The sequence below is a fragment of the Heptranchias perlo genome, chromosome 12, assembly GCF_035084215.1.
Source record: "Heptranchias perlo isolate sHepPer1 chromosome 12, sHepPer1.hap1, whole genome shotgun sequence".
NCBI classification, from domain to species: Eukaryota; Metazoa; Chordata; class Chondrichthyes; order Hexanchiformes; family Hexanchidae; genus Heptranchias; species Heptranchias perlo.
This window is the reverse complement of record NC_090336.1, coordinates 69,923,772-69,949,748: the sequence shown is the minus strand read 5'-3', so window position 1 is coordinate 69,949,748 and position 25,977 is coordinate 69,923,772. Positions and strand designations below refer to the sequence as shown.

The following is a 25,977-nucleotide window of genomic DNA, read 5'->3' as shown; positions in this document are numbered from 1 at the left end:
AGGTATTAAGGGATATGGGCCAAAGGCAGGTATATGGAGTTAGATCACAGATCAGCCATGATCTTATCAAATGGCAGAGCAGGCTTGAGGGGCTGAATGGCCTACTCCTGTTCCAATGTTCCTAATCCTATGTTCATCCGTCCCAAACATCTCCCCCTCCTCCCACAGGGTGCCCATTGTTCCAGACATCTTTCCAGTAGCCATTCTGTGGTGTTAACTGTTGTCCATTCTATCTATCTTATGGGGGAGGGAAATGCCCTTATCTTTTCAAAAGCAAAATACAGCAGATGCTGGAAATCTGAAATAAAAACAGAAAATGCTGGAAACACTCAGCAGGTCAGGCAGCGTCTGCGGAGAAAGAAACGTAGGGTTAATGTTTCAGCTCGATGACCTTTCGTCAGAACTGGAACGTTAACTCTGTTTCTTTATCCACCTTCTTCAGGTGTTGCCTGATTCGCTGAGCTTCTCCAGCGTTGTGTATTTTGATGTCTCATTTAAGATGTCTCATCCTGTGTATGCCAATCACGAAAGTTATTTATTTGTCTGAACAAAGCCCCTGCCATTAACATAACAGGATTAGGCTGCATCCAGGCTCTGAGTCTTTGACCATGTCTTGGGACGTTTTGTTATCTGTTTCTGACAATTCAGTCTTCAGTGTGTCGGTTCACAGTTTTATTGTCTTTGCAATATTCTCAGGTCAGAGGCTGTGTATTCTGCGGCAAGTGACTCACCTCCTGACTCCCCAAAGCCTTTCCACCATCTACAAGGCACAAGTCAGGAGTGTGATGGAATACTCTCCGCTTGCCTGGATGAGTGCAGCTCCAACAACACTCAAGAAGCTCGACACCATCCAGGACAAAGCAGCCCGCTTGATTGGCACCCCATCCACCACCCTAAACATTCACTCCCTTCACCACCGGCGCACCGTGGCTGCAGTGTGTACCATCCACAGGATGCACTGCAGCAACTTGCCAAGGCTTCTTCGACAGCACCTCCCAAACCCGCGACCTCTACCACCTAGAAGGACAAGGGCAGCAGGCACATGGGAACAACACCACCTGCACGTTCCCCTCCAAGTCACACACCATCCCGACTTGGAAATATATCGGCCGTTCCTTCATCGTCGCTGGGTCAAAATCCTGGAACTCCCTTCCTAACAGCACTGTGGGAGAACCTTCACCACACGGACTGCAGCGGTTCAAGAAGGTGGCTCACCACCACCTTCTCAAGGGGCAATTAGGGATGGGCAATAAATGCCGGCCTCGCCAGCGACGCCCACATCCCATGAACGAAAAAAAAGAAAATCACTTTGCCTGATGGCAGACATGTCATTTCCTGTGGGATGTTGGTCCCCTTTGTATTCTCAGACGCAAGGCTTCACTTTTTAACCCTGCACCTGAAGCTTTGCATGATGGGATACATGACTATGACTTGGTGCAGAAATCGTATTTCTTACAAGCTCCCCCTTGAAGGCAGAGAGTCAGCACCTGCCACACCAACCGGCAATATTAGCATCAGCAGGTTTGAAATCATTGCAAATTAGTTGATAGTTAGACTTAAACTTTAATTGTGGTCTACAAACTCCTCGATGGGCCATAAAACCAGATATTGGGCAATTAAGCTGTGAATCAATATACCTATAAGCCTGGTTTCTACTTTCCAACTATAGTAGCGGCTAGTTTTTTTTTATGCGTTCATGGGATGTGGGCGTCGCTGGCGAGGCCGGCATTTATTGCCCATCCCGAATTGCCCCTTGAGAAGGTGGTGGTGAGCCGCCTTCTTGAACCGCTGCAGTCCGTGTGGTGAAGGTTCTCCCACAGTGCTGTTAGGAAGGGAGTTCCAGGATTTTGACCCAGCGACGATGAAGGAACGGCGATATATTTCCAAGTCGGGATGGTGTGCGACTTGGAGGGGAACGTGCAGGTGGTGTTGTTCCCATGTGCCTGCTGCTCTTGTCCTTCTAGGTGGTGGAGGTCGTGGGTTTGGGAGATGCTGTCGAAGAAGCCTTGGCGAGTTGCTGCAGTGCATCCTGCGGATGGTGCACACTGCAGCCACTGTACGCCGGACGTGAAGGGTATGAGAGGTTCTGTTGCTGTGGTCCGAGGGAGCCATATCCAGGATTCCCATCACAGCTTTTATTGTCATGCGGACCTTTCTTGGTCACGAGACTTGTTCCTTTGAGAGCGCCTTCTTTTAGAATTCTGTTGCTTCACAAAGGTGAATTGTCGTCGGGTTTTAATTGTAAGATCTACACCTTGGTTCGTTGAACTTCGACCTTTGCAGCCGATCGCCATACGTGGGGGTAAATTCGGGCACGGAGGAGGCGGGGGGGACCTAGAGATAAGTGTGCTTGTCCCTCCCAGTTGCGGAAATGTAATCAACATGAACGCCAAAGCTCAAGAGCGCTGATCAACGTCATCAAACGAAGGAGACTCGACTCACAAAGCTTAACCTTGTTGTTTTTCAACACAGCAGAAGTGTCATGAATAGGTGCAGAAAATAATCAATAAGGCTAATGGAATGCTGGTCTTTATATCCAGAGGACTGGAGTACAAGGGGGCAGAAGTTATGCTGCAGCTATACAAAACCCTGGTTAGACCACACCTGGAGTACTGTGAGCAGTTCTGGGCACCGCACCTTCGGAAGGACATATTGGCCTTGGAGGGAGTGCAGCGTAGGTTTACTAGAATGATACCCGGACTTCAAGGGTTAAGTTACGAGGAGAGATTACACAAATTGGGGTTGTATTCTCTGGAGTTTCGAAGGTTAAGGGGTGATCTGATCGAAGTTTATAAGATATTAAGGGGAACGGATAGGGTGGATAGAGAGAAACTATTTCCGCTGGTTGGGGATTCTAGGAGTAGGGGGCACAGTCTAAAAATTAGAGCCAGACCTTTCAGGAGTGAGATTAGAAAACATTTCCACACACAAAGGGCGGTAGAAGTTTGGAACTGTCTTCCGCAAACGGCAATTGATACTAGCTCAATTGCTAAACTTAAATCTGAGATAGATAGCTTTTTGGCAACCAAAGGTATTAAGGGATATGGGCCAAAGGCAGGTATATGGAGTTAGATCACAGATCAGCCATGATCTTATCAAATGGCGGAGCAGGCACGAGGGGCTGAATGGCCTGCTCCTGTTCCTATGTTCCTAAACATGCTCCTGTAGTTGGCGATTGGGGAGGGGGAGGTTCACTGTTTTTTTTGGCCGGGGTTCGTTAGATTTCCCTCCACTGCCCCATCCTTGGATTTCCCATGATGCTCTTTCCCCCCCCGCCTCCTTACGTCCTCTCCACACAAAAAAAAACACGCTCACAATTCACAATCGGTTCTGCCCTTGTGCATTCAGAAAGATTATACTAGCAAATTTCAGTGTAACGTTTGGACAAAAGGCTCAGTGTTGCGAGTACAATTAGCATCGTAAACATCACTGCTCTTGTCCGACGCAGAGGGAGCCTTTCAGCAGAGACGGCAGAGCGGAGAGGCGAGTGTTCTGCCTTTTTCCCGCACATGGTAACGGCGGGCGAACTTTCATGAGTGAGCTTCCTCAGTCCTTTGGCTGCCCACGGACTGGGGCCAGGCCCCATCGGGTGTCGATCGCAAGCGTTCCTTCAGGAGTTAATCTCTCTGTGTGTCTCTGGGGTTCGAGGTGGAAATGGACAGAAGTTCTGAATTGAATGTGTAACTTCCTGCATTTCTAGGAGCTGCTAAGCAGGACATCACTGGAGACTCAGAAACTGGATCTAATGGCTGAGGTCTCAAGCCTGAAAATTAAGCTGGCTGAAATAGAGAAGGACCATCAGGAATGTGATGAGTTGCAGAAAAGTGAGGTTAGCCATACTTTTCTCTTATGCTTTCGTTACCTCCAAGCTCAACAATACAATGCTCTCCTGGCCGGCCTCCAGCCTTCTGCCCTCCCTAAACTCTGAGCTCGCCTCAAACTCCGCTGCCCGTATCCTAACTCGCGCCAAGTCCCGTTCACCATCACCCCTTGTGCTCGCTGACCTACATTGGCTCCCGGTCCACTAAGGCCTCGATTTTTCAAATTCTCATCCTCGTGTTCAAATCCCTCCAAGGCCTCGCCCCTCCCTCTCTCTCTCTGTAACCCTCCTCCAGCCCTACAACCCCTCCGAGATCTCTGCGCTCCTCCAATTCTGGCCTCTTGTGCATCCCCCCACCCCCCCCCAATACTTTTGCCCCTCCATTGGCGGCCGTGCCTTCGGCTGCCTGGGCCCTAAGCTCTGGAATCCCCTCCCCAAAACTCTCCGCCTCTCTACCTCTCCTCCTCTAAAAGATTCCTTAACGCCTGTCTCTCTGACCGAAATTTTTGGTCGCCTGTCCTAATGTCACCTTCTTTGGCTGGGTGTCAATTTTAGTCTGATTAACGCTCCTGCAAAGCGCCTTGGGATGTTAAAGGCGCTATATGAATGCAAGTTGTTGTTTAGATCCTCCTTGACCGCAAGAAAGACGAAGCAAGGGGGTCGTGTGACCTCTGTGACCTACGCCAAAGAGGGTCTGCTCCACCAGTAGGGTTGCCACCAATGCTGACACCCAGCCGGGGAGGTCAAAGGGCAGAAAAGTTCGGACAAGTTGGCCACTGCCCAGGTTAGAGCTCTCCCCGCTACCCCAGTCCATGAGGTGAATCACGCTCCCTAACTGCGTCCCAAAGTTTGCCCACCATTGAAGTCAGGACCGAGGATCAAGACCTTGCAGATGGTTTAGTGGCCGACAATCCACCCGTACCACCCAGATTATTGATTGCGCTTAATGGTTTGTTCTGTTCTCCCCTGTATTTACATTTCTAAGCAGGCTTTCTTTATACCAGTGTGTATTTAATAAGACAACGCAATTGTTGCTTGCATCATGGATGGACCTGCTGGGCTTAGGCCTTGCGGAAAGAAAGATAGTTAGTCTCAGTGGTAGCGTTCCCGCCTCTGCGTCAGAAGGTTGTGGGCTCAAAGCACCGCTCCAGATACTTGAGCCCATTAATCTAGGCTGACCCTCCAGAGCAGTACCGAGGGAGTGCTGCACTGTCGGAGGTGCCGTTTTTCGGATGGAACATGAAATTCAAGCCTGTCCTGACGGCTCAGATGAATTTTCAACCTGCCAAAAGAGCAACGAGGGGGGGGTTCTCACTATGTCCTTTCCAACGTTCCTCCATCAAAAAACAGTTAATCATGAAGGGGGCGAGACAGAGTAGATCGAAAGAAGCTGTTCCCATTGGCGGAAGGGTCAAGAACCAGAGGAGATAGATTTAAGGTGATTGGCAAAGGCGACATGAGGAAAAACTTTTTTACGCAGCGAGTGGAATGCACTGCCCGAGGAGTTGGCGGAGGCAGATTCGGTTGTGGCTTTCAAAAGGGAACTGGATAAGTACTCGAAGGGAAAAAAAATTTGCCCCACTACGGGGAAAGGGCGGGGGAGTGGGACCAGCTGGATTGCTCTTGCATATTGCCGACTGGTTACAGCACAGAAGGAAGCCATTCTATGATTCTAGATGGGGGGGGGGGGTGGGGGTGATGAGGATGGGAATCGTAGTTCGGGGGAGAGGGGGGGCAAGCCCTGGTGCAGAGGAGGCCCAAGGTTTCCTTGTGGAGATGGGAGCAGCTCATCTGGGCGTCTTCTGGCCACGACCGTGCCTCCTGCCGGGTTTCAACTGGCGGCTCCCTCGCTGGCCGCGACCTGGAGTAAAAATTGCATCGGGGTCCCAGTGATGTCGTCATCGGACCCCCGCCGTTTAAATATCGACGAGGCCCCCCGCCCCTGCCTGCGGCGACCGCGGCCCCCCCACCCACCATGATCAGAACCAGTAGGGTCAAAATGACATCCGGTGCGATTTTAACCACCCGCCCGTCCTGTTCCCGCTGGTCGGCAGGGTTAAAATTGGGCCTTTTAGAACAGACTATTCCCATTGTCAGACGTAGTGAGCGTCAGAGAAATTTTTTTACACAGCGAGCTGTTACCATCTGGAATGCGGTGGAAAGAGATTCAAAGGTAAGTTTCACAGGTGGCCGTGCCTTATAAGAACATAAGAAATAGGAGCAGGAGTAGGCCAATCGGCCCCTCGAGCCTGCTCCACCATTCAATAAGATCATGGCTGATCTGATCCTAACCTCAAATCTAAATTCATGTCCAATTTCCTGCCCGCTCCCCGTATTCCCCTAATTCCCTTTACTTCTCGGAAACTGTCTATTTCTGTTTTAAATTGATTTAATGATGTAACTTCCACAGCTTCCTGGGGCAGCAAATTCCACAGACCTACCACCCTCTGAGTGAAGAAGTTTCTCCTCATCTCAGTTTTGAAAGAGCAGCCCCTTATTCTAAGATTATGCCCCCTAGTTCTAGCTAGTTTCACCCATCCTTGGGAACATCCTTACCGCATCCACCCGATCAAGCCCCTTCACAATCTTATATGTTTCAATAAGATCGCCTCTCATTCTTCTGAACTCCAATGAGTAGAGTCCCAATCTACTCAACCTCTCCTCATATGTCCACCCCCTCATCCCCGGGATTAACCGAGTGAACCTTCTTTGTACTGCCTCGAGAGCAAGCATGCCTTCAGCTGCCTCGGCCCTAAGCTCTGGAATTCCCGCCCCAAACCTCTCCGCCTCTCTCTCCTCCTTTTCAAGACGCTTCTTAAGACCGACCTCTTTGACCAATCTTTTGGTCACCTGTCCTAATATCTCCTTATGTGGCTCGGTGTCAAATTTTGTTTGTTAACATCCCTGTGAGGTGCCTTGGGACATTTTATTTACTATATAAATGCAAGTAGTTGTTGTCTCAAACACCCACTGTTCCGTCCCCCTATAATCCTGGATATCACAGTCGCTTGAGGTGAGATGTTCTGTTCCCCCGATGGATCACATTCTGTTTCAAGTTTTTCTGTGGCATGTGGGTGTCCTGAAGATTGCTGGCATGTGCCTCCTTAATCAGATTTTTATCCATCGCACAGCTAGAAATTTCAGATGTGTGGAGAGACTGGAGAAGCTGGGATTGTTCTCCTCAGAGCAGAGAAGGTTAAGGGGAGATTTAATAGAGGTGTTCAAAATCATGAAGGGTTTTGATGGAGCAAATAAGGAGAAACTGTTTCCACTGGCAGGAGGGTCAGTCACCAGAGGACACAGATTTAAGGTGATTGGCAAAAGAGCCAGAGGAGGAGATGAGGAAACATTTTTTTATGCAGTGCGTTTTTATGATCTGAAAGGGCGGTGGAAGCAGGTTCAGTAGTGACTTTCAAAAGGGAATTGGATAAATACTTGTGAAGCAAACATTTGCAAGGGCCAGGGGGGAGTGGGACTAATTGGATAGCTCTTTCAAAGAGCTGGCACAGGCACGATGGGCTGAATGGCCTCCTGTGCTGTATCCTCCAGTGAAATCCAAGACACAATGGGATCTCGGTTTGGCATGTAAACTAACATCCTCCATGCACTGTTTGTGGGATCTTCCTGTGCACAAAATGGCTACCACATTTGCCTACCAATACAGAAATAGCACTTCAAAAGTGCTGAGGACAGGACAAGGCGCTATTATAGGGACAGGAGTCGGCCATTCAGCCCCTCGAGCCCGCTCCGCCATTTGATAAGATCATGGCTGATCTGTGATCTAACTCCATATACCTGCCTTTGGCCCATATCCCTTAATACCTTTGCTTGCCAAAAAGCTATCTATCTCAGATTTAAATTTAGCAATTGAGCTAATATCAATTGCCATTTGCGGAAGAGAGTTCCAAACTTCCACCACCCTTTGTGTGTAGAAATGTTTTCTAATCTCGCTCCTGAAAGGTCTGGCTCTAATTTTTAGACTGTGCCCCCTACTCCTAGAATCCCCAACCAGCGGAAATAGTTTCTCTCTATCCACCCTATCCGTTCCCCTTAATATCTTATAAACTTCGATCAGATCACCCCTTAACCTTCGAAACTCCACAGAATACAACCCCAATTTGTGTAATCTCTCCTCGTAACTTAACCCTTGAAGTCGGGGTATCATTCTAGTAAACCTACGCTGCACTCCCTCCAAGGCCAATATGCCCTTCCGAAGTTAAGTTCTTTCTTAAGGTCAGTGAGTTGTATAAAGTTTGGTATCAAATTGGGATCGTTAATGAAGTGAATTTCAAAAATATCATGAGCTAAAAATTGAAATTAAGCTCTTTTTGTGTTGAGAAATGGACGGAATCTTACAACACCAGGTTATAGTCCAACAGTTTTATTTGAAAATCACAAGCTTTCGGAGATTATCTCCTTCATCAGGTGAGTGAGTAAATGAGAGGTTCTCAAATCGCATATCTTATATTAGGCTGGGACACGATCACACCAATCAAACGTGCCGTTGGTGTTCAGACAGGTTAGCCACGGAAAACAGTATGTCCCAGTATACTGAACACACAATGGGTCAGATTACAAAGCCAGAGAGAGAAAGAGACCCGAAAGGCAGAGAGAGAGAATGTCCAGTTGTATTAAAAACAGATAACTTTTTTTTCCCGCTGGTGGGGTTACGTGTAGCGTGACATGAACCCAAGATCCCGGTTGAGGCCGTCCTCATGGGTGCGGAACTTGGCTATCAGTTCCTGCTCGACGATTTTGTCAAGGACATTCAGCCACCGATCTTCGGGTAAGCGTTCTCCAAGGCGGCCTTCGAGACACACGACAACCCAAAATCGTCGAGCAGAAATTGATAGCCAAGTTCCGCACCCATGAGGACGGCCTCAACCGGGATCTTGGGTTCATGTCACGCTGCACGTTACCCCACCAGCAGGAAAAAAAAGTTATCTGTTTTTAATACAACTGGACATTCTCTCTCTCTCTCTGCCTTTCGGGTCTCTTTCTCTCTGTCTGTGTAATTTGACCCATTGTGTATTCAGTATACTGGGACGTACTGTTTTCCGTGGCTAACCTGTCTGAACACCAACGGCACCTTTGATTGGTGTGATCGTGTCCCAGCCTAATACAAGATATGCGATTTGAGAACCTTTCACTCACTCACCTGACGAAGGAGATAATCTCCGAAAGCTTGCGATTTTCAAATAAAACCGTTGGACTATAACCTGGTGTTGTAAGATTCCTTACATTTGTCCACCCCAGTCCATCACCGGCATCTCCACATCATTTGTAGTAGAGAGGCAGAGTTGTGTCCTGTACAAACCCTGGTTGGATTGACTCACAGAAGCATCGTCAGTTAATGTGAAGTGTGGTCTGATTCAGTTGAAGTGTAGCCTGCGGCCATTTTCCAGACTGCTGTGGACATCAAGCCAGGCCCTATCTCCAAGGGCTTCCTACTGTTGCGCTGTTGACAGCTCCTCGTAGAATAGTGTCAGGTTTTTGATCTGGTAGAGTTCAGTGTGGCTGCCGTATGCCAGTGAGTGGGCCAATGGTTTAGATGGGTCCAGCTAGCTATATTTGTTTCGAAACAAATCTGTCGCAAAGCAATAACGTGAGTGCGTCTGCTCGCCAAATAAAAGAGTCATAGAATGATTACAACGCGGAAGGAGGCCGGTCGGCCCATCGAGCCCGTGCCGCCTCTCTGCAAGAGGAATCCAGCTGGTCCCACTCCCCGGCCCGATCTCCGTCGCCCTGCAAATTTTTTCCCTTCAAGTACTTATCCAATTCCCTCTTGAAAGCCACAATTGAATCTGCCTCCACCACCCCCTCAGGCAGTACATTCCAGATCATAACCACTTGCTGTGTTTAAAAAAAAGAGTTTTTCTCTCATTTTTAGCTCAATTGCTAAATTTAAATCTGAGATAGATAGCTTTTTGGCAACCAAAGGTATTAAGGGATATGGGCCAAAGGCAGGTATATGGAGTTAGATCACACATCAGCCATGATCTTATCGAGTGGCGTAGCAGGCTCGAGGGGCTGAATGGCCTACTCCTGTTCCTATGTTCCTCTTTTGCCTTTGGTTCTTTTGCCAATCACCTTAAGGATGGATCCAGATGTTGTGTGTGTTGGATGGATCAACATGTCTGATAACAGCGGTTCAAGAAGGCGGCTCACCACCACCTTCTCGAGGGCAATTAGGGATGGGCAATAAATGCCGGCCTCGCCAGAGACGCCCACATCCCAAGAACGAATAAAAAAAAAATCTGCTCATTCGTTTATTTGATGTCTGTGGGATCTTACTGTGCACAAATTGGCTGCCACCTTAGTCGACATAACTATGACAGCTCTTTAAAAGCACTCCTTTAATTTACTAGATCCTTTTGGGTAACAACTTGTCTGGACTTGTTTTCCGGCCCAGAATCAGGAGGTGGTGCGGGCGCCAAACAGGAGGCCCAAAGCCAGCCCAAAATTGTTCCTCGGGCCTCATTTTCAAAACCAGCTGCCGGCATCTGTCGTGTCTCCACAGGCGGCTCGCCCATCTCCGAGAAAGAATTTAAGCCGGCAGCAACCCCTCGACAACATCATCTGGAGACGTGACACAATTGCACTGACGACACCCAGCTCCACCTCACCACCGCCTCCCTCAACCCCTCCACTGCCTCCGTCGTCAGCCTGCTTGTCCGCCATCCGTTTCTGGGCGAGACGCAATTTCCTCCAATTAAGTATTGGGAAGACCGAAACCGCCGTCTTCGTTCCCCCCGCTACAAACTCCGTTCCCTGACCCCCGACTCTGTCCCTCCCTCTGGCCGCTCTCTGAAGCCGCTCTCTGAAGCCGCACCAGACCTGTTCGCAACGTTGGCGTCCCGTTTGACCTCGAGCCGAGCTGTGGGCCCCATATCCCCTCCGTCGCGAAGACGGCCCACGCCCGCCTCTGTAACGTCGCCCGCCTCCGCCCCCTGCCTCAGCTCATCTGCTGCTGAAACCCCACTTTGGAGGCTCCATGTTGTTGTTTGGTGACCTTGCCGAACGAAAAAAAAATCTATCGCTCTCAGTCTTGGAGTTCAGCCTCATCACCCTTCTCTGTACCGCTTCCAGGACTTGAGAACGTTTCCCTTGTGCCTCGTTGACCTGAACTGAACCCAGCGTTCAAGATGCTTCCTGACCAGGGCACTTCAGAAGGACAGCCACAGGATTGTGCTTAATGCCAGTGCAGCTCCTGTTCCATTTGCATTTCTGTTAATTTGCCCAACTGCAGATTCTCAAAGCTTACCTCAACCGGTGGCTCCAATTTCCATGTAAATTTTATTGATATTTCAATGCACTGTTTGGGCCCTGACTGACGAAGCTCAGAGCAACATAGTTCAATGGAGACGGAGAGCTGGGTTTCAGAACTGCTTTAAATTAATTCAATGTGCTTCTGTTGAAAACTTGGACAATGACCGATGTGTTCTCCAAGCTGCTTTCCTCCACGTGCAGCATTTTTGTAACCTCCCGAGGGCAAGAAGCCAAGGAGGGGGGATTAGTGCCCGATTGAACATAGGAACAGGAGTAGGCCATTCAGCCCCTCGTGCCTGCTCCGCCATTTGATAAGATCATGGCTGATCTGTGATCTAACTCCATATACCTGCCTTTGGCCCATATCCCTTAATACCTTTGCTTGCCAAAAAGCTATCTATCTCAGATTTAAATTTAGCAATTGAGCTAGTATCAATTGCCGTTTGCGGAAGAGAATTCCAAACTTCTACAACCCTTTGTGTGTAGAAATGTTTTCTAATCTCGCTCCTGAAAGGTCTGGCTCTAATTTTCAGACTGTGCCCCCTACTCCTAAAATCCCCAACCAGCGGAAATAGTTTCTCTCTATCCACCCTATCCGTTCCCCTTAATATCTTATAAACTTCGATCAGATCACCCCTTAACCTTCGAAACTCCAGAGAATACAACCCCAATTTGTGTAATCTCTCCTCGTAACTTAACCCTTGAAGTCCTGGTATCATTCTAGTAAACCTACGCTGCACTCCCTCCAAGGTCAATATGTCCTTCCGAAGGTGCGGTGCCCAGAACTGCTCACAGTACTCCAGGTGCGGTCTAACCAGGGTTTTGTATAGCTGCAGCATAACTTCTGCCCCCTTGTACTCCAGTCCTCTAGATATAAAGGCCAGCATTCCATTAGCCTTATTATTTTCTGCACCTGTTCATGACACTTCAATGATCTCCGTACCTGAACCCAAAATAAATTTGTAATATTACTTTGTTAATCGAGTGGAATAAATCGACTAAGAATTGAAAGTATGCTGATGAAACTATCTAAATCAAACTCTTTTTAATGGGCAGGTTTTCACACTAGATCCCCAGGTTTCGGGCTCCCTGAGATCTCCAGTTTCGATCCATTTGATTTAATAGGATGTTATTTCTGTCCCTCCGCCTGTGCGCGCGTTTGCCTGTGTGCGGGGTGCCTGCCCGTGTGTGCACGAGCAGCCTGTGCGTGTGTGTGTGTCAGTCTCTGTGTCAGTGTGTGTGTCTGTCTGCCTGTCTGTGTGTGTGTGTCACACGCTCTTGTTCCCTCGGTGTGTGTCACACTCAGTCTCTCGCTAAAATATATATTTCCGTGCATATTTATGACATCAGAATGAGTTGCATTAAAAATTGGAAAAACTTCCATGATCACATGTTCTTGGCTTTCCCTAACGTTTATAAATGATGGTTATTGGTGGCATTGTAAGCAGTGCAGATGAAAACATAAAATTACAAGATTCGGTGAATGGGCAAAACTGTGGCAAATGGAATTCAATGTAGACAAATGTGAGGTCATCCACTTTGGATCAAAAAAGGATAGAACAGGGTACTTTCTAAATGGTAAAAAGTTAAAAACAGTGGATGTCTAAAGGGACCGAGGGGTTCAGGTACATCGATCATTGAAGTGTCATGAACAGGTGCAGAAAATAATAAGGCTAATGGAATGCTGGCCTTTATATCTAGAGGACTGGAGTACAAGGGGGCAGAAGTTATGCTGCAGCTATACAAAACCCTGGTTAGACCGCACCTGGAGTACTGTGAGCAGTTCTGGGCACCGCACCTTCGGAAGGACATATTGGCCTTGGAGGGAGTGCAGCGTAGGTTTACTAGAATGATACCAGGACTTCAAGGGTTAAGTTACGAGGAGAGATTACACAAATTGGGGTTGTATTCTTTAGAGTTTCGAAGGTTAAGGGGTGATCTGATCGAAGTTTATAAGATATTAAGGGGAACGGATAGGGTGGATAGAGAGAAACTATTTCCGCTGGTTGGGGATTCTAGGAGTAGGGGGCACAGTCTAAAAATTAGAGCCAGACCTTTCAGGAGTGAGATTAGAAAACATTTCTACACACAAAGGGTGGTAGAAGTTTGGAACTCTCTTCCGCAAACGGCAATTGATACTAGCTCAATTGCTAAATTTAAATCTGAGATGGATAGCTTTTTGGCAACCAAAGGTATTAAGGGATATGGGCCAAAGGCAGGTATATGGAGTTCGATCACAGATCAGCCATGATCTTATCAAATGGCGGAGCAGGCACGAGGGGCTGAATGGCCTACTCCTGTTCCTATGTTAGCTTCAAACTTTAATTTTCATACTTAAAGAAGGTATATCATGTGAGTCCTGCACTTTCCTCCGGCCCCGATTGTTTACGTTGATTCGTTTTATGGTGGTTTTTACCTTCCATCGTGTGCTTAATGAGATTCTCAGGAAATCTTGCCAACGGGAAGACCTGCACAAATTTCGTCGTAACTTGCTAGTTCCGTCATTCCAGGAAAATCAGCCCCTCCCGCTGAGGGAAATCAGCAAAAAGAAAAACATTTTTTCGGTGAACCAAACTGCTTCGAAACATGCAGCTACACTTGAGCATGCCAGGCATCACACTAAACGGTGAGTCCTCTCTGGCCCACCTCAGCTCGTTCAATTCCTCAATGAGGGGGGAACGTGCCCGGGTTTAGACGAGAGAAGGCGCACAGACCGTTTGGATTTAACTACTTGATGCAGAGGGTGAAACAGACTATTTCCAGCATTTTCTGTTCTTTCTTTCACATCTATTCACCGAGATTAGATTCAGAACTGAACGGGCTATGAATTTACTCCTAAAATTTAAGGCGTAACAGTCATATTTCTGGTGTTTTGTGCCTCTTTTAAAGAGTATTTTTTGTGTTTCTCCTCACCAAGCCTACAACCTATTTTCAGTATCCTTCAGTGCACAGATGGAGAATTGGTTTCTTTACTTGGGAGAGTCCGATTGAGGGGTGTTAGTCGATTGGCACAGCTTGATGGACAGCAGAGTCCTGTCTGTTCCTCTCTCTGATCTACCAGTTACTGGTTTCCAGAGGAATCTAAAACGACTATGAAATAACTACCCCAAGCATTTATTTGGAGTCAAAATGCTTCAATTGTACAGTTACCAGTCTCATCCTACAGAATTTCTATCCAGCAAACACGTTGACTTGCTCGACCACTACCTCACCCCAAGTAATTTCGAATTGTCTTGCACATGATTATCGAATCGCAGAAGTTAGAGCTCAGCAGGAGGCCACTCGGCCCAACATGTCGCGACTGGTGCCAGCTCTTCAACTGAAGCCGGCTTTGCTAATCCCGTTTCCCTGCGTTCTTTTGTACTCCTAGCCAGCCGTGACTCAACGGGGTGGCGCTTTTGAGTCAGAAGGCCGTGGGTTCGAGCCCCACTCCGGAGACTTGAGCACAAAATCCAGGCTGACGCTCCCAGTGCCCGTACCGAGGGAGTGCTGCACTGTCAGAGAGTGCCGTCTTTCAGGTGAGACGTTAAAGCATCTGCCCTCTCAGGTGGACGTGAAAGACCCCATGGCACTATTTCGAAGAAGAGAAGGGGATTTCTCCCTCGGTGTCCTGGGCCAATATTTATCCCTCAACCAACATCACTAAAAACAGATTATCTGGTCATTATCAGATTGCTGTTTGTGGGAGCTTGCTGTGCACAAATTGGCTGCTGCGTTTCCTACATTACAACAGTGACTACACCTCAAAGGTGCTTAATTGGCTGTAAAGTGCTTTGGGACGTCATGAGGTCGTGAAAGGCGCTATATAAATGCGAGTTTGTTTTATCCAATTCCCTTTTTAAGTAATAATGTAACAGCATCCCAGATTCGGGCTTTCTGGATTTTTTGTTGGGGTCGAACATTAGACTCATCTCCTTGGTTCCAACCAATAGCTACATCGGCCAGACTCTCAGATCATTCGAATTATTCAAACTGTCTCTTTTTGTTTCTTGGTTAACATCTCTTGAACTTTGACGGCTTTCCAGAACTTGCTTCGGGAATTGCGGAGCCTGAAATCCAAAGTGGAAGAGCTGGAGGATGAAAAGATTCAGTATGAGAAGAAGCTAAATGCCACAAAGGTGAGGAGTAATGTTTCTCGTTTGTTGGCGGTTGTCACTCCATGGGCTTTTGTTGAGTGTCTGATGGATCGTTTGCTTCTGTATGTGTCGCTGCAGCCAGCTCAATGTCTCTGATTGACCACTGGTCTTTCATGACCAGAGTTCAGGCTCCAAATCCATGGGGTGTTGTTTTCATTTGTTCTCGGGGATGTGGGTAACCCTGGCAAGGACAGGTTTATCGCTCAACCCTAGGACGGTGGTGCTGGGCCTTCTCATAGAACTACAGGGAATGTACAGCACAGAAACAGGCCATTCGGCCCAACTGGTCCATGCCGGTGTTTATTAAGATTGTGAAGGGGCTTGATCGGGTGGATGCGGTAAGGATGTTCCCAAGGATGGGTGAAACTAGAACTAGGGGGCGTAATCTTAGAATAAGGGGCTGCTCTTTCAAAACTGAGATGAGGAGAAACTTCTTCACTCAGAGGGTAGTAGGTCTGTGGAATTTGCTGCCCCAGGAAGCTACATCATTAAATAAATTTAAAACAGAAATCGACAGTTTCCTAGAAGTAAAGGGAATTAGGGGTTACGGGGAGCGGGCAGGAAATTGGACATGAATTTAGATTTGAGGTTAGGATCAGATCAGCCATGATCTTATTGAACGGCGGAGCAGGCTCGAGGGGCCGAATGGCCTACTCCTGGCTCCTATTTCTTATGTTCTTATGTTCTTATCTGGCTGGTTAGCAGAACACCGAGCATTTGTTTCTCACCATTTTTCAAGCAGCGGTCCCATTGCTCTGGCTTTCTCTACTCCCTGCTGTCTATCTTTCACTCCCTCCATCTCTATTGCCGACCCTTAACAGCCAGGCTGAAACACACGGTTGTACAGATGCAAATAACGAAGCATCAGTGGGAGCAGAAATGGCGAGCTGTCCTCGATATCTCGGCAGCCATCTACCATTATTTGCATTCATGCTAATCTTTACCTTAACTTAACAAAGCTAAAGCTGCCTCGTCACCTTTTTTGAGACGGGCCTGTTTGTCATTGTACGATATCAGTGAGCTGTATTGGGCAGTCGCAGCTACGTATACTCACAGTCATAAACGAATTGATTTGGAGATGTGGGGAGGCGTCACCCGCTGTTAAAACTGCTGTTATAGTCGTGGCTTAGTGGGTAGCACTCGAAGTCCCACTCCAGAGACCTGAGCACAAAATCCAGGCTAACTCTCCAGCGCTGCACTGAGGGAGCGCTGCACTGTCGGAGCTGCCGTCTCTTCTAGATGCGACATTAAACTGAGGTCCCATCTGCCCTCTCGGGTGGACATAAACGATCCCACGGCACTGTTTGGAAGAAGAGCAGGGGAGTTCTCCTCGGTGTCCTGGCCAATATTTATCCCTCAACCAACATCACGAAAAAACAAATTATCTGGTCATTATCACGTTGCGGTTTGTGGGATCTTGCTGTGCGCAAATTGGCTGCCGTCTTTCCTACATTACAATGGTGACTGCGCTTCAAAAAGTGTTTCATTGGCTGTTGGGTCATTGGTTGGTGAGGTCATGAAAGGCGCTATATAAATGCAAGTTTATTATAGCGATCTGAAATTCCCATCTCATCACAATTGCTCTTGAGTTGATTTCTGAATCTGCACCCCTTATTTTAAGTCTTATACGAAAGTAACCAGTGACTTTCCACCAAAGGTTGGCAGCTTGGGGTTGCTTTAGACAACAAGACCAATGAAAATGTAATGGTTGCCTTCCAGAAGAACAACAACCTGCATTTATATAGCGCCTTTAATGTAGTAGAATCATCGAATCATAGAAGTTTACAACATGGAAACAGGCCCTTCGGCCCAACATGTCCATGTCGCCCAGTTTATACCACTAAGCTAGTCCCAATTGCCTGCACTTGGCCCATATCCCTCTATACCCATCTTACCCATGTAACTGTCCAAATGCTTTTTAAAAGACTAAATTGTACCCGCCTCTACTACTGCCTCTGGCAGCTCGTTCCAGACACTCACCACCCTTTGAGTGAAAAAATTGCCCCTCTGGACCCTTTTGTATCTCTCCCCTCTCACCTTAAATCTATGCCCCCTCGTTATAGACTCCCCTACCTTTGGGAAAAGATTTTGACTATCTACCTTATCTATGCCCCTCATTATTTTATAGACTTCTATAAGATCACCCCTTAACCTCCTACTCTCCAGTAGGAGGTTTAGTAAAAACATTCCAAAGCGAGTATCAAATAGAATTTGACACTGAGCCACGACAGGAGATATTAGGACAGGTGACCAAAAGCTTGGTCAAAGAGGTGGGTTTTTGAGGAGTGTCTTAAAGGACGAGCGAGATGTTCAGGGAGCGAATTCCAGAGCGTAGGGCCCAGGCAGCTGAAGGCACGGCCGCCAATGGTGGAGCGGTGAAAACCGGGGATGCGCAAGAGGCCAGAATTGGAGGAGCGCAGAGATCTCGGAGGGCCGGAGGAGGTTACAGAGATAGGGAGGGATTTGAAGGCCATTGTGAGACCGTGTTCCTCGGGTGGATTTTGAATTGAGCCCTTCACGTTGGACGAACGAGGATAGCATGAGATTTACAAGCTAAGACATCACATTTTATAGAGTTTGCTTGAGGCAAGTAACAGAACCCCTGATTAAAAAAAAACTGTAACCACATGAAATGAATAATTTGTGAGTATGTAACACTAATGGCTCTGCTATCATAAATATGAGCAGGAATTGTGAATTAGTATTTATGTTAATGGTGTTATGTTTGAGGGCCAGCTTTATTTCCCATTGTTTTTGCTAATTTTATTTTGCGAAGAATTTTTTTTGTGTTAGGAGCTGGGGAGAGGGGAAGGAACGAAAATGGACTTCCTGATGTCACTGGCTAATGCAGAAAAGTGGGATTTTACAGTGAACGTATCTCTTGTTATATTTTCTCTCATTCCCGGGAGACGGGCTGTACTGTCTGCAAACCCCTGACTCTCGACATTCCACTGATTGATCGATCTGCCTCTCTTCCGACTGGGAATTCCGAGAGCTGCTTTGGTATTCCTGCTGCTTCCCGTAACATTAGACACCAGGCGCCCACTGTGTGTTTTTTTCTCAAAAAAAAAAATGACTTCCAAAAGCTCCAGCCTTCTCTCTCCCCCCTGCTGCCTCAGGCGATCTCCTTCTGCTTTATTACCAGCGGTGCAGTCAAGGCCGCACCTTAGTGAATGCTCTCTGCAGGCTCCCATCACTGTCCCGTCATTTATCTCCCTGCAGCATGCTGCTTTGCACCAAGCAGAGTCTGAAAAGGAGGGGCAAGTCAGGTTTAACTGCTTGTTGTGAGCTCCTCGGCCAACTAAAGCTGCTCTTCACGCTGCAATAAATGCACTGTTTGCTCCTCAAATGGCGCTTGCTGCCAAATTATGAAAGAATCTGCATTTATATGGCGCCTTTAACAACCTCAGGCCATCCCAAAGCACTTTGCAGCCCATTGGTCACTGTTGTAATATAGGAGTCTATTTACCCAAGGCAAGATCCCACAAACAGCAATGAGATAAAGGACCAGATCATCTGTGTTTTAGAACATATGTAAGGAATCTTACAACACCAGGTTATAGTCCAACTGTTTTATTTGAAAATCACAAGCTTTCGGAGGCTTTCTCCTTCGTCAGGTGAGCGAGTGAACATAAGAAATAGGAGCAGGAGTAGGCCAATCGGCCCCTCGAGCCTGCTCCGCCATTCAATAAGATCACGGCTGATCTGATCCCAACCTCAAATCCAAAGAACACAAGAAGCAGGAGCAGGACCCGGCCACTCAGCCCCCTGGGCCCGCCTGGCCACCCACAGGGCCTTGACCAATCCGAACTCAGCTTCATGTCCAATTTCCCGCCCGCTCCCCGTAACCCCTAAATAATTTTTAGTGACGTTGGTTGAGGGATAAATATTGGCCAGGAACACCCGGGGAGAACTCCCCCCTGCTCTTCTTCGAAATAGCACCATGGGATCTTTTACACCCACCTGAGTGGTCTCTCCGTTCGACGTCCCATCCGAAAGACGGCAACTCCGATAATGCAGTGCTCCCTCCGTACTGCGCTGGGACTGTCAGCCTGGGTAACGTGCTCAAGTCTCTGGGGCGAGGCTTAGGACCCACAAACCACCTGACTCGGAGGCCAGAGTGCTACCAATATAGACGGTAGCCTTAAAGGAACCGACCGGGTTAGCAGCGAAACACCGCGTACTCCAGACCAGAGGCCACTTGAGACAAACGCCGAAGGAGAGCAGCCGGTAAGATTTTACCGGGCAGCAGAATATTTTGGAAGATTTCGTTTCGAACCCGTCACAGATTCTGTTTGTGACATCGTCGGTCGGTAAAACACTGAGTGATTAACACAGGCGGCAAGGTTGGGATTTAATTATTCTTTTCTTAGCTGTTGAACATCAACACAGCCATGCAATCGAGATTCCCACGAGGCATATCAAGTGTACTTTTCGAATGTTTCAGGACGAATACTATCACAAATTGCCTCAGTACGCTTTATGCCAGAACAGTGGGTCAGAGGCTGAGCCAAGGAAGCTTCAAGCCGCTTAAGATTAACCCTTACAACATACAGCTGGTTCAGAACTGTTCATATTTAGCATGCTTTAAAATCAAACAAATGACGTGCCGCCATGTTGCTCTGCTTTTGGCCAGCTTTGTTTATATTTGGCAAGGCAGCCTGTTGCCATCCGAATGGCCGACTCTTGCTCCTATTTTTTCTATGTAAACGTTGCACTGAAAGATGTCTCGATTTGATTTCCCTCGGCATATTGTAACTGTACTTGAGACCTCTCTGAAGTCGAACGGTACATTGCAGGTTTCTCCTTGGGCAGCGACTCAGATTGGTCATAAGAACATAAGAAATAGGAGCAGGAGTAGGCCAATCGGCCCCTCGAGCCTGCTCCGCCATTCAATAAGATCATGGCTGATCTGATCCTAACCTCAAATCTAAATTCGTGTCCAATTTCCTGCCCGCTCCCCGTAACCCCTAATTCCCTTTACTTCGAGGAAACTGTCTATTTCTGTTTTAAATTTATTTCATGATGTAGCTTCCTGGGGCAGCAAATTCCACAGACCTACTACCCTCTGAGTGAAGAAGTTTCTCCTCATCTCAGTTTTGAAAGAGCAGCCCCTTATTCTAAGATTATGCCCCCTAGTTCTAGTTTCACCCATCCTTGGGAACATCCTTACCGCATCCACCCGATCAAGCCCCTTCACAATCTTATATGTTTCAATAAGATCGCCTCTCATTCTTCTGAACTCCAACGAGTAGAGTCCCAATCTACTCAACCTCTCCTCATATGTCCGCCCCCTCATCCCCGGGATTAACCGAGTGAACCTTCTTTGTACTGCCTCGGGAGCAAGTATGTCTTTTCTTAAGTATGGAGACCAAAACTGTATGCAGTATTCCAGGTGTGGTCTCACCAATACCTTATATAACTGCAGCAATACCTCCCTGTTTTTATATTCTATCCCCCTAGCAATAAAAGCCAACATTCCGTTGGCCTTCTTGATCACCTGCTGCACCTGCATACTAACTTTTTGATTTTCTTGCACTCGGACCCCCAGATCCCTTTGTACTGCAGTACTTTCCAGTTTCTCGCCATTAAGATAATAACTTGCTCTCTGATTTTTCCTGCCAAAGTGGTCAAAAGCTGCTCTTGCGTTGCAGGCTAGGCCTTAGGATTGCGGCCTATGGCACGATGCCCCTCCTGCTTTTGTGTCTTAGTTGGGTAATCGATCTTCCTGTAAAGTTGATTCCGGGTATGGAAGGGTTGTCTTATGAGGAAAGATTGAGCAGGTTGGGTCTATACTCATTGGCGTTTAGAAGAATGAGAGTAGATCTTATTGAAACATACAAGATTCTGAGGGGACTCGATAGGGTAAATGCTGAGAGGATGTTACCCCTCATGGGGGAATCTAAAACTAGGGGGCATAGTCTCAGAATAAGGGGTCGCCCGTTTAAGACGGAAATGAGGAGGAATTTCTTCTCCCAGAGGGTCGTGAATCTTTGGAATTCTTTACCCCAAAAAGCTGTGGAGGCTGAGTCATTGAATACATTCAAGGCTGAGTTGGACAAACTTTTGATCAGCGAGGGAGTCAAAGGATATGGGGAAAGGGCGGGAAAGTGGAGTTGAGGTAAAATCAGCCATGATCCAATTGAATGGCGGAGCAGGCTCGAGGGGCCGAATGGCCTACTCCTGCTCCTATCTCTTATGGTCTAAGTGGCGCCCTCCTTATATTAATGGGTCCACAGACAGACCAAGATGGCTAGTGTGCGCACACACATGCAACACTGGCATCTTGACGTCGGCAATGAGAGTTGCCATGACACACGGGATGCCCGAGGAGGCAGGGGAGTAGCCGAGCTGGAAGGGATGAGTTGCTGCCAGAGTAGCACACCTAATGGAGCCAGTTAGACCACCGGCAATCGGTGAAGACCCAATTTAAAAAAGGTTGCCTTTCAACGACCTTGGGACGTCCCAAAGCGCTTTACAGTCAATGAAGTACTTTTTGAAGTGTCGTCACTCTTGTAGTGTAGGGAAACACGGCAGCCGATTCGCTCACAGCAAGATCCCACAAACAGCAATGTGATAAATGACCAAAATAATCTGTTTTTTTGTTAAAGTGATGTCGATCGAGGGATAAATATTGGCCCCATGACGACGGGGAAGAAACTCCTCTGCTCTTCTTCGAAATACCGGGATCTTTGAGAGGGCAGACGGGGCCTGGGTTTGACGCCTCATCGGAAAGGTGGCAGTGCAGCACTCCCTCATTACTGCACTGAGCGTCAGCCTCGATTTTGTGCACAAACCTCAGGAGTGGGGCTTGAGCCCATGACCTCTGACTCAGAGATGAGGGTTCTACCAACTGAGCCACGGCTGACACCTTAAAAAAAATCTCCCTGATCACCAATCTTACAAAAACAATTGTACTTCTGGCTGCCTGAAACCCGTGCATCAGTAGAATGGAAAGTGGATAGGCAGTTAAAGTAGCTATTACTAGGAGCCGAGTTACCTGAGTGAGGGGAAAGTTGGATGGAGGATCACAGGTCAACTGAGCAGGACAACAATATTGCAAAGAGTAGGGGAAAGATGAGGAAAATTGGGAGGTACCAGACTCAGTGACTTCGAGCGAGGGTTTTAATACCTGTCGGCTGTAGGAGGGAGGGACAACGAAAGCCAATGAGAAGCCCCACAGTTCTGGAGTGGAAGACAATGCAATAAGTCTGGATGAGTGCAGCTCCAACAACACTCAAGAAGCTCGACACCATCCAGGACAAAGCAGCCCGCTTGATTGGCACCCCATCCACCACCCGAAACATTCACTCCCTTCACCACCGGCGCATCGTGGCTGCAGTGTGCACCATCCACAGGATGCACTGCAGCAACTCGCCAAGGCTTCTTCGACAGCACCTCCCAAACCCGCGACCTCTACCACCTAGAAGGACAAGGGCAGCAGGTACATGGGAACAACACCACCTGCACGTTCCCCCTCCAAGTCACACACCATCCCGACTTGGAAATATATCGGCCGTTCCTTCACCGTCGCTGGGTCAAAATCCTGGAACTCCCTTCCTAACAGCACTGTGGGAGAACCGTCACCACACGGACTGCAGCGGTTCAAGAAGGCGGCTCACCACCACCTTCTCAAGGGGCAATTCGGGATGGGCAATAAATGCCGGCCTCGCAATAAAAAAAAGCCCAGCCCAATGATCTAACTGTGTGTCTCTCATTACAATAGTTGGTTTTCAAACTTCTCAGCATCTCCTGCAGATATTGGCACATTTCTGGAGCTCTCCAATCCAAACATTTGAAAGGCTAACTAGATGAACTCTCGGGCTCTGGAATTATGACGTGGCATTTCAAGGGTTTGAGCATGTTGTGAGCTGGTCTGAAATGGTGAGGTGAAGCTCCCATTGGGTATCAATTGGAAGACAAGATTTGTTGAATCTCCGTTGAGATATAATGGAAGGTTCTGAAGTTATTTAAGAACAAATTAATGTGTTGTCCCCTTGTCTTTATTCTGATAGTTCATCAACGCAGCCCCCCTCCTCTCTACCCCTCCCCCTCCCTCTCTCTTCCCCCACTCCCTCTCTCTTCCCCCACTCCCTCTCTTTCCCCCTCCCTCTCTCTTTCCCCCTCCCTCTCTCTTTCCCCACTCCCTCTCTCTTCCCCCACTCCCTCTCTCTTCCCCCACTCCCTCTCTCTTCCCCCACTCCCTCTCTCTTCCCCCCTCCCTCTCTCTTTCCCCACTCCCTCTCTCTTCCCCCACTCCCTTTCTCTTACCCCACTCCCTCTCTCTTCCCCCACTCCCTCTCTCTTACCCCACTCCCTCTCTCTTCCCCCACTCCCTCTCTCTTCCCCCACTCCCTCTCTCTTCCCCCACTCCCTCTCTTTCCCCCTCCCTCTCTCTTTCCCCCTCCCTCTCTCTTTCCCCACTCCCTCTCTTTCCCCCTCCCTCTCTCTTTCCCCCCCTCTCTCTTCCCCCACTCCCTCTCTATTTCCCCACTCCCTCTCTTTCCCCCTCCCTCTCTCTTTCCCCCCTCTCTCTTTCCCCCTCCCTCTCTCTTTCCCCCCTCTCTCTTTCCCCACTCCCTCTCTCTTTCCCCACTCCCTCTCTCTTTCCCCACTCCCTCTCTCTTCCCCCACTCCCTCTCTCTTCCCCATTCCCTCACTTCCCCCCTCTCTTTCCCCCTCCCTCTCTTTCCCCCTCCCTCTCTTTCCCCCTCTCTCTTCCCCGTCCCTCACTTCCCACTCCCTCTCTTTTCCCCCTCCCTCTCTTTCCCCCTCCCTCTCTTCCCCTCCCTCTCTTTCTCCCCTCCCTCTCTTTCCCCCTCCCTCTCTTTTCCCCCTCCCTCTCTTTTCCCCCTCCCTCTATTTCCCCCCTCCCTCTATTTCCCCCCCACTGCCTCTCTTTCCCCCCTCTTTCTCCTCCCCCCACATATACACTGACTCATTTCCCTCTGCCTAATGGCTTTTCTTTATATGGACCAGATCTCCTGACCTCTACTCGTTCCCTTGAAATTCCTGCTCCAAATCTTACTACTATTGTTTCTGACCTTTTGTGGTTGGCCTGATTTTTGTTGTTTAGAACATTGGCTCCAAACTCCTCTCCACCCTGAGTACTCGTGATTTATGCTTTTTGTACTCTATTTAACACAGAGTTAGTTTTCACATTGAACTATCCTTTTCAGACAGGAAAGATGTGATTGCACTGGAGACGGTACAGAGGAGATTTACGAGAACGTTGCCAGGACTGGAGAATTTTAGCTATGAGGAGAGATTGGACAGGCTGGGGTTGTTTTCTTTGGAATAGAGGAGGCTGAGGGGAGATTTAATTGAGGTGTATAAAATTGAGGGGCTTAGATAGAGTGGATAGGAAGGACTTATTTCCCTTAGCAGAGAGGTCAATAACCAGGGGGCATAGATTTAAAATAATTGGTAGAAGGATTAGAGGAGAAATTTTTTCACCCAGAGGATGGCGAGGGTCTGGAACTCGCTGCCTGAAAGGGTGGTAGAGGCAGAAACCCTCAACTCATTTGAAAAGTACTTGGATATGCACTTGAAGTGCCGCAACCCACAGGGCTATGGACCAAGTGGGGTTGGGCTGGATAGCTCTTTTTTGGCCGGCAGAGACAAGATGGGCCGAGTGGCCTCCTTCTACGCGGTGATTTTTTGCGGAGAGCTCTAACATATCGCTAACTGAGAAAAGCATTGCCCAACGAAGGCGCTTTACACGAGCGTGTTGAGCGTTTACTGATTTTTGGAAGTGGTTTGCGGTTTTGACGCAGTTTAACGCTCGTCTTTCCTTCGACTCTCCAGGCTGAAACAGATGGTCTTCAGGAGCAGCTGACCGTGAAAGATCTCGAAATCGAGCGGTTACAGAGCCAGCTTTCTTCCAGGGCTTCTGTACAAAGTGATGGATTTGACCGAGGTAGGAATGGTCCGCCAACTGCACAAAGTTTGTCCAAGTGATTTCTATCTGGCAGCAACAGTCCCAACACAAGGAATTGGGCCTGTGGATTTTACTGCGCAAAGCCATATCCGTAGTTTTTTTTTATTGTTTCCATGACTGATTATTGCCTCGAGCCCTATGCAGTGGCTTTACATCATCTTCCCTCTCCAGTTATCTTCTCTCCTCCTGCCCTTTGCCCGGTACACGTCCATGGACGCGGGTTTTTTCCTTTGGTTTCTGATTCGGGTGGCCGTTATCGGCCTGTGGGCTTTGGCGGTGGCCGTTGGCAGCAACGACCACTCCACGGTGATCGAGTGAGGAAGGACGGGGGTGGGGGGAACACCGGCCCATTGGTCTTTCTTTTCTTCCCACTCCCCAACCCAGGCCAAGGATGCTGAGGTCGGTTCTGCCTCCACAGCAATCCTGGCTAACTCGGCGCATCCCGGCGATCAGATCTGGAGCCTCCGTGGCCCGGTTACTCATTTTGTTCGGGCCTCGCAGTCACGAGGAGCAAAAGGCTTTCGTCCCTTTCGGTTTGAGCTGCTGCCAACTCGGGATCCCAAGGTGATAGGTCAGAGTCCCACCCTTGTCACCATTGTGAGATTTCTCAAAACGTAAAATTAAAAAGTCCAAACCCATTTGTTGCAATCTAGTGTTCTTTTTTTTTCTTTTCTGAAGCCAGCAATAACTCATTGATATCGATGTCCCCTGGTAACATTGACAAATTCCCGTTCGCTGTCGGCCGCCATGGACAGTGATTGTCAAGACCCTAGAATACATGGAATCTCTAGATAGTGGCCAGGAATGGGAGC

At 48.3% G+C, this 25,977-nt stretch overlaps 1 protein-coding gene across 10 annotated transcripts in view; it reads left to right on the top strand.

Annotated features, from left to right (window-relative positions):
- Positions 1–25,977, top strand: part of ppfibp2b (PPFIA binding protein 2b) — a 270,248-nt gene that overhangs the window by 164,934 nt on the left and 79,337 nt on the right. For 9 of the 10 annotated variants that reach the window (XM_067994225.1, XM_067994223.1, XM_067994222.1 and 6 more), the window contains 3 exons: positions 3,701–3,829; positions 15,115–15,207; positions 25,033–25,144. In XM_067994225.1, the coding sequence (XP_067850326.1) occupies positions 3,701–3,829; positions 15,115–15,207; positions 25,033–25,144 (334 nt within the window). The remainder of the gene's footprint in view (positions 1–3,700; positions 3,830–15,114; positions 15,208–25,032; positions 25,145–25,977) is intronic. The other variant, XM_067994229.1, reaches the window with a different exon arrangement.